General features: G+C 48.1%; 1 protein-coding gene across 1 annotated transcript; it reads left to right on the plus strand.

The window, feature by feature from the left end:
* Positions 1 to 450: 450 nt before the first annotated feature.
* On the plus strand, positions 451 to 1,192 carry LOC136451282 (stigma-specific STIG1-like protein 1). Its single transcript, XM_066451987.1, has one exon. The coding sequence runs from the start codon at positions 567 to 569 to the stop codon at positions 966 to 968; it is 402 nt and encodes a 133-aa protein (XP_066308084.1). The 5' UTR covers positions 451 to 566; the 3' UTR covers positions 969 to 1,192.
* Positions 1,193 to 8,870: the final 7,678 nt, after the last annotated feature.

Below are 8,870 nucleotides of genomic sequence, written 5' to 3' on the forward strand. Positions count from 1 at the left end.
AGTAATAATATAATCATAATCCCCCTTTATTTGATCGTACTCGGAAGCGTAGCTACGTATCCTAGCTAGGGGCCGGGTTACCGTTAGTTGCAAAGTATAGCAAGGAACGAAGGCATATAATATAATATAATATAATATAATATAATATTGGGTTCCAGCTAGCAATGGACGTGGGTTTCAGCTAGCTTGCAGCAGTAGCCCACCACAGCCTTGCTCCGCACACTCCCCCCCTGCACTCCAGGCTTTTGCCGTGCAAATCAACCATTGCAATTGCATGCGTGCGTGCTCTGACTCTCGCCGCGGCCCCGGGCACCGCACCGGCCCCTATCACACATGCAGTACACACCGCCGCACTGCGGGCATGCATGCATACCTGCCTGCCTTTTAGTATAAGCACTCGATCGATCGCTAGCTCCTCCCCTCTATCCTCCGTCAACTGAACTAACCAACCCCCATTTCATCATCCCCTTCAATTCCTCCGATAGAACCATCATAATAGGCACTGCAGCTGCTACGGTGCAGCCTCGCCAACGTACCGCCGGCCCTCCTCCACCCGCGCGGCCGCCATGAGAAATTCCACCATCTTTCTCATGGCGCTCGCCCTTGCCCTCATCCCCCTTGAGCAAACGGTGGTGGCGACGCCGCCGCCGCCTGATCTTCCCCTCAGGAGAAGTCGCTTCCTTGCCAACGTCAACTTCCCGCCGCCGTCGTCGTTCTACGACTGCAAGAAGTCGCCATCCATCTGCCTCTCGTCCGGAAGCCCCGGCGCGACGTGCTGCCAGGGCACATGCGTCGACACCGAGCACAGCTTCCAGCACTGCGGCAACTGCAGCAAGACGTGCAAGTACACGCAGGCCTGCTGCCAGGGCAAGTGCGTCAACACCTTCACCGACGTCAAGAACTGCGGCGGCTGCGGTGTCAAGTGCAGAACCAAGTGCACCAACGGCTACTGCGACTACGCAGCGTGATGCATGAAAGAGACAGGACACGCAGTTTCTGCATCATCCAACGACAGAAATAAAAATGGCAGTACGTTTAAATTCCCATTGTACGTTGTTAAAAAAAACCATTTCGATTATATATATATATTGTTGAGCTCCTGCTATATATTAATTATTATAGTATATACAAGCTGGCCGCGCGCATGTATACCAATATATACATATTATTATTACAGAAGAAGAAAAAAGGGTTGGGGCAAAATTATCCAAACTTATCTATAGTACTCCTTGTGCTCTATCGGGTCCTTATTATTGTTGTTGTTACAAGTGGTCATAATTGACGGTATATGAATAAAATCGATTATATGTGTTGTGTGATGTGTTTAATTGTATATGTTTCATTTCATTTTTTGGGTCCGTACGTGCTGTGTACCTTTTTTTTTTTTGCGAAATAGTGTACCTAATTGTTAACCATGACCTTACAGAGCTGAGGTAGATATATATACACATACAGAGACTAGCTGTACTTTTTCTTTGATTCTTTGCCATCTTCTCTGATCTGAAAAAAAAAATCATAGTAATGTTCTCCCTCCGTCCCAGAATAATAAATGTATTTTATATGGAAAAAATTCAAGTTTTACAAAAAAATATCAACAATAATAATTAGTCAAATTATAAACATGTTTAGGATATAAGATTTATACACAGTAGTGTATTTTTTAGATGATATTGCATGGTTCTTCAACAAATGACAACATATTGTAAAACAAATTAATGGCCAAGATCTAGTTTGTATTGTATTTCCCTGTCTGAAATATGAGATGGAGCGAGTATTATGTACGGATATATATTACTCACGTACTGATCACAAACTAAATACTTCCTATAATTGACGTGATGAATATAATTACTATATATGCATATATAGCTACTAGCAGGTTGATGTAATTCTCAATTTTTATTTTTTATTTTTGAGGAAAAAGGTTGATCGTCATTTCGTCCTTTCTTCTTTTTGAAGAATATATGGATTAGCAATTTCGATGCATGCCATCATCGTTAGCTTAAGAGATTTGCGCGACTATTATACCAATAAATGGACCGGACTGTGTGCTGATAGACCAGCAGCTGGTGGCTTGCAATAACCGTCGTTCTACGTATCTGCATGCGACATACTCTATATTCTGATGTTGGAGTGCGGTGAATGCATGCATAGGACGACGCTTAGAAACTCGAAAGCAACTTTAGCGTATAGATCAATGCCTAAAAGGTCAACTTAATTTATTATTAGTCAACTCGTTCGCATGTGGGAAATTTTTGTATTTTGGTCTCTTTTGAAAACATTTTTTTAAAAAAGACCTACGCCAAAACGTTTGCTGAAAATAGATCATTTTTAGGCGTCTTAGAACATGACGTCGAGGTATGAGGGTCGGCGTCGACTGACACGACGCCGAGGTCTTGCCACGTCACGGACGACCCCGGTCGACGGCGACACGGTGGCGCGTGGGGTCCGACACGTCGATGTCGTGTCAGCCAACGCCACGGGCCCAACCTCGGCGCGGCGGGACTACGCGCCGAGCTATTGGCACCATCCGGCGCGCGGCCCAGGCGGCCCAACAACGCATCGTGGCCCAATAGCTCGGCACGGGGTCACTTAACGCTGAGCCACCAGACTCGGCGCGGCCCGACTCAACGCCGAGGTCTGGGCTCTTGAAGCCGCGCCGAGGCCCCCTTCTTCTTCCTCCCTCCATTCTGAAGACCGCCGGCTCTCTGTCTCCCAAATCCCTCCACGCCCCCCACGAAACTCTAACCCCCAAATGCGACCCTAGGTGCCCGGATCTCGTCTCCCGAAGCTTCCTCGAGGTAATGGTCCCTCCCCTCCTCCAATCTATCCGCGTAGATGTGCTTGCATTGTCTCTAATCATGTGGAATCATGGGTGTATGGTGTTTTAGTATATGTGTGTTTGCATTTGCAAAATGTATGGCTTAGGATGATTGAGTGCATTGTTGTTTAACTGTTTTATGTGCTGAACATGTTAGGTTAGTTTGGTTTCTAGTTATTTTGGTCATTAGGGTTCTTTGTTTATTGTAGGTGTCATTAGGGTTAGTTATTTGTTGGTCATTAGGGTTAGTATATATTTTAGTTATTTGCTGGTCATTACATTTCAATTTTTTATGACCAAGGCGTTTTGCCAAGGTACTCCTCTTTCCCCTCTTTCATTTCATCCATTTAGATTCGGTTGTTTTTTAACTTGGCATTATAGGTTTGGTTCATGTTCATGTCATTCATGCAATGTTTTGTGGTTCAAATGATTGAATGACCTAAATGTATGATTGTTGTTGTTGTTGTTGTATATGTTCTGGTTTATAATCATTGAGTTAAATTTTGTGTTTGTTGGGATTCAAATTTGCTTAGGGTTTGTAATGAAAAGCTTATTTGGGAGGTATGGTGATTTAGTGTTAGTAGCTTTACATTCGTTGCTAGGTACTTTGGATTGATTTTTTTTCTACGTAATGTTAGGATGCCAAGGCGTGGTAAAGCTCGTATTCCAAGGTAATCCCAATGTTTATTCATTATTTGTGCAACTAATAGAAAACCCTAGGTTTAGGTTTGGTTCTCCGTTAATATGACTAAATTCTTTCAATTGTAGCTATGGTCGCCAGAGGGCAAATCCCTACGACCTAAAGCCTCTCCCTGAAGGTGTTCCTCGACTGTCGACAGAATATCGTCAGTAGTCCACCGAGGGGTATCCCGCGATGGTAGATTGATCGACAGAGGAGCGTGTAATCAAGAACAAGAAGGCAACAGAGGCACACGAGTTATACAGGTTCATGCCATCAGTATGACGTAATACCTTACTCCTGTGATCTGTTGGTTTGTATTAGCTATCGTATGATTTGCCGTGATTTCATAGGGGGTCCCTGCCCTCCTTATATAGTCCGGGGGGCAAGGTTACAAGTTGGTTAGATCTGAGAGATAACCGGAAAGTAATAACAGATTACAAGAAACATGGGATCGTACGTATCCTAACAGATCTCGTAACATCTTCAAGATGTCCTCCCCGTGCCTTGCGGGAGTCGCCGAGCAGAATCATGCCCCGCAAGGCTCCTTCTCGTGGGCTGGGCCGCCCCTAGAGGCATAGCCCATGTGGTCTGCCGTGGGTATCTGGGGTCGTACCCCCCATAGCTAGTCCCCGAGCGCCTTGTACCCGTTGTGCAATGCCGTCTTGAGCTTTTCCAAGCAGGTGCGAACCAAAACCGAGCTGTCCAAATCATGGTCCGACCACCATAATGAATCGCCGAGCAGTCGTGAGCAGCTACCGAGCAGCGTGCAGCATCGCCGAGCAGTGTGTTCTGAGCATGGCTTGACATAAGGGTGTAAGGAGCTCAAGTCCAAAATTGAAAATTCCTGCACGGTAAAATGAAGTGTGCCCACTTAGAGTCCGACAACGAGGGTAAAGATACCATGTTCTATCTTTTAGAGCCTCAGAGTCTTTCAGAAGAAACAAACACATTCACTGCAAGGTGAAGTGTGCCCACTTAGTCCCCGAGCCTAACAGTAGGTGACATAGTCACGTGGTGCTAGGCTCAGAAAATAGTGAACCAACCGAGCAGGTAGCCATTTCCCAAGCGTAGCCTCGAGATGGAAAACAAACACATTCACCGCAAGGTGAAGTGTGCCCACTTAGTCCTCGAGCCTGACAGTAGGTGACATAGTCACGTGGTGCCAGGCTCAGAAATTAGTAAACCGTCCGAGCAAGTAGCCAGTCCCCGTGTTTCGGGCGAAGATATCGGATAAATCAAGCCGTGGAGAAAAAATTGGAGTAATGGCTGTGCAGTATCGGTTACTGAGCCTCATTAAAATGTGGAGAAATCAGAGAATATTTGGCGGCGATAAATGAGCGACGTGGGCTACTATGACGTGATAGCCCAAGTTGCGGCCCATTAAACCATTTTGGAGGAGTCAAAGTAGCGCTGATCGCGGGAACGGTTTCCCAAAAACCCTCATATTCAAGGGAAGGTGGGGAAAGTGTTTTATAACCGCACCGCCGCACACATTGCCTCCTACCTCTGTCAATCTGCACTGCTTCCTTCCTTCACACTCCCTGCGCTCCACATTCCGCACCAACGCGAGCACTCGCCTCCAATCTAGGACCAATCCGGAGGAAATGGCGCCGAAAAAGGAGCCGCAAAGCCGAGGAAGGCAGCCACCGGAGCCAGCCGCGACGAGGAATGGGTGCCATCGAAAATGGGGGCGGCGAATCTAAATAGGATGGTGGCAGCGGGCGTGCTCCCAGACCACCTTACTGCTGGATGGCGGCCGGCTATTGGTGAGCCCTTCCCAACACCTCATACTAATGAGGCTGTAGTATTTGAAGATTATTTTTGGCGAGGATTAGGGTTTCCTGTCCACCCCTTTCTGAGGGATCTTATGGAGTTTTGGACGATTAGCCTCTGCAATCTGCACCCCAACACCATACTACACGTGTCCATCTTTATCCATTTCTACGAGGCGTTTCTTGGTGTTCTTCCACACTTCAACCTCTTCAAGCACCTGTTCTGTCTGAAGAAGAAAGGGGGCAGCAGTTCCAAGGTGGTCGGCGGCGTGTACCTGCAGCTCAGGGATGGGATGGCCAGCGAATACATCAACGTACCGCTGAATACCTCCCTGAAAGGTTGGAACGCCAGATGGTTCTATATCAAACAAAGTCACCCAATGATTCGATGCGACGTCCATCACATCCTAGTTAACCATAGTAACTGGTCGAAGAGACCCAACAACGCTGACATGGAGCAAGTAATGGAACTTCTGGACTTGATTAAGGGCGTGGAGCTTAGGGGTGAACTGGTTGCAGCTAGCTTCATAGTGTGGCGCGTCCAACCCTGCAAAGATAGGGCCCACTCGGCGTTCGACTATAAGGTGATAACGACGGTACCTGGGAAAACATGGACCGTCTAACGAAGAAAGAAGTAATAGACCGTGCCATGGACCTATTTACTTCCAATGTCTCATTCAGCTAGCCAAAAGGAACGAAGGCTTTCAACTGCACCAATCCACCTCCTCAGGTAACCCTTTCACTTCGCATCGATCAGGCATCAATTGCCGAGCATAGGACTGACTTACTTATGAAAAGATCCATTCGTAGGATAGGGCAATATACTTTTCAAACATGCCGAGAGCCGATTGGCCGAAAGGAGTAGACATTCGGCGGTCGCTACAGCCCGAAGAGGAGGAGCCGAGCTCCTCGTCGGATAGTCCATCCCTAGTATCGGAGAAGATCCATGAGAAAAGACCGGCAGTGGACGAGCCGGTCCAAAAAAGGAGAAAAACCGCAAGCTCTCATGCACACAAACCAGGCGGCATCTCTCTTGGTGAAGACCGAACAGTTCGACCATGAAGAACCGCTGTGCTGGAGTGGTCAGATGATGACGAGGACCAGTCAGCGCTTCCGTCAAGCACGAAGGAGGCATCGGCGGATGCTGAAGCTCCCAAGCAGCAAGCAAGGGAAAGTTATGCTCGGGCAACGACGGAGGTCCTGGCGGTGCAAACTACCAAAGTCCCCGAGCAACAAGAGGGGATAACCGCAGAACAACACACAGAAGGGGCCCCCGGGCACCAAGAAGAGCAGCAGCCCACTGCAGAGGCGCAGGAGTCCTCCCATCAAGCAGACCAAGCAGCCGCGCCTAGGGGATCAGGCAGGCATCGTCGATTCAAGAAAATCAATCGGAAGACCAAACCGTAAGTATATTTGCCTTGGAGTAATAATATTGTTCCTTGATTTCTCTTGGTTACTGACAAGCCGATATTATGCAGGGCAACACCGAGGCCCGTGACCATAGAAGAAAAAATGACAACTGCTCCCGTCCAGGAGTCCCCGAGTGCTCGACGAATAGAGGACGGGCCAGCCACCGCTGCCAGCGGTCCTGGCGATGGTGAATCGTTGCCGCACACAACAGGCATGTCGGCGACCGCAACCGAGGCTACGACCGAAAAAGTCGATACTTTGGAAGCGGAACTGCAGCTATTGTTGATGCGCCAGAGGCTAAGGATGCAACTCCATCAATGGCCGAGGAGCAAACTTCATCACCCGTAGGGATGCTAGGAGTGGTCGGAGCATCTGTCCAACCACAGAGCCCCCTAGTGGTGCCTCAAGCGACGGCGGAGGAGGACGAGGTTGTGGAGATCAAGCGTGCCGCACCTAAACCCCAGTCCGTCCGGATTCTCCGAAAACACGGGGAAGAGGTAGTTGTTGTCGAGGAAGAAAACACCACCAGGGAAATAAAGAGGTTGAAATCCACCGTTGCTGGAGTTATGACTCAAATCGAGGTGAGTACCGCACCTAAAACACTGATATATGTTGTTGGAGATCAAGGTTTATCTCTTGCATTGTAAATCCGCAGGGGATAGCTCGAACAGCCGAGCAACGGCACCAACTAATGAAGAGGATGGAGCCCCTCGCCGAGGAAAATAAGAGACTCTAGGAGGCGTTAACTCTTTCGGAGAAGAGTATTCAGAGGGCCTAGCGCGAGCGGGACCTTGCGGAGTCGAACTCGTGGGACCTTGAACATCAGAAGGGGGTTCTATCTGAGCGACTAACGGCTGCATCCGAGCAGCTGAAGAAGACATCAGAGCAACTGGCGATTGTATCCAAGGAGCTAAAAAATATGTCCGAGCAGTTGGGCAATCAAAATGGAGAACTCAAAAGTAAAACCGAGCAGCTCGACTGGAAGTGCCAGCAGTTCGAGGATGTATCCAAGCTGAAATCCGGTATTCTTTTTCACATAATGTACTTTGCAGTAGTTGGCCATCTGTTTTTTTATTTTTTAACTGTTGCGCTTGCAGAGCAAGATGTAGAACTCAACCAGCTTCGCTAGACCGTCGAGCAAATCCGATAAGACAAAGCGAGAGAGTCGGAGCGAGCAGATAAACTGGCCGAAGAACTAAAAGGTAGGCACCCCCTGATCGGAAGTAATGTCGTAATACTTTTCTGGCATGACGAACCATTGTAATTCTTGTAGATTATTGCCATAAAACCAAGGCACAGTTCGATGTGCTGGTGCAGGAAGCCAAAGTCTAGAAGGACAACTTCAACACTATGCCACCGCAATAAAACCAGTACTCGACTGCGTTGACATTGAACCGGTGCCCCGTCCTGATAGCAGGCAGCAAGGGCCAGACACCATCATTTAGAGATGCAAGGCAGCGTGGGAGAATTTCAAGAACTTCAACCGCGACGCCGTTTTGACCGCCGCTACTCATGCCCTTGCAGTGGTTCGGTCCCATTATCCGTCTGTCGACATCCAGTCGATAGGTGGTGGGTTCGCCGATGGGCTGAGCGACGCGCAAACCCAGCAGCTGGAGGATGATGTTGAGGATGCAGCAAAAATGCTTGTCAGCGATATAGACCTGTTTGGCGAAATAGAAACTGTTGGTGAAGCTTAACAAACTGCCCGGATATTATCGCCTGTAACACTTGCTTTTTCTGGCGATGAAGAATCATTATATTAACAACCCGATGCAGTTATGCATAATATAAGTAGTGTTCGATCAGTTAGTTTTCACTAAACTTGATGCCTTAGCTAGGCCGTAATCCGTAACGCGTAACGCGGAGCCCAAGCGTATGTTGGAAAAACAAGCGTTATCATAAGACCGTAGCCTACCGCCCAACACGCAGAGCATGGAGCTCGTAGCACGTTTGGTGGGATGTTAGAGCCTTGGTGTCCTCCATAGTTATCAGTGCAAAAAACATGCTGCTCAGCAGCCAACTTGAGTAACTTGGCAAGAAAAATAGTTAAAGTGGCGTCCGAGCAGTTAGTTCGTGCCTGAAATCTAGCCTTGACTAACCCATAGTCCATAACATCGAGCGCAGAGACCCTGACACGTGTAGGATGAACAGGCATGACCAAGGAACCACAACCGACCAACAGTAA

Source organism: Miscanthus floridulus, chromosome 5, assembly GCF_019320115.1.
Source record: "Miscanthus floridulus cultivar M001 chromosome 5, ASM1932011v1, whole genome shotgun sequence".
Taxonomy (NCBI): Eukaryota; Viridiplantae; Streptophyta; class Magnoliopsida; order Poales; family Poaceae; genus Miscanthus; species Miscanthus floridulus.

Coding starts and splice junctions, on each gene's coding strand:
- LOC136451282 (XM_066451987.1), top strand. CDS start 567: ATGAGAAATTCCACCATCTTTCTCATGGCGCTCGCCCTTGCCCTCATC.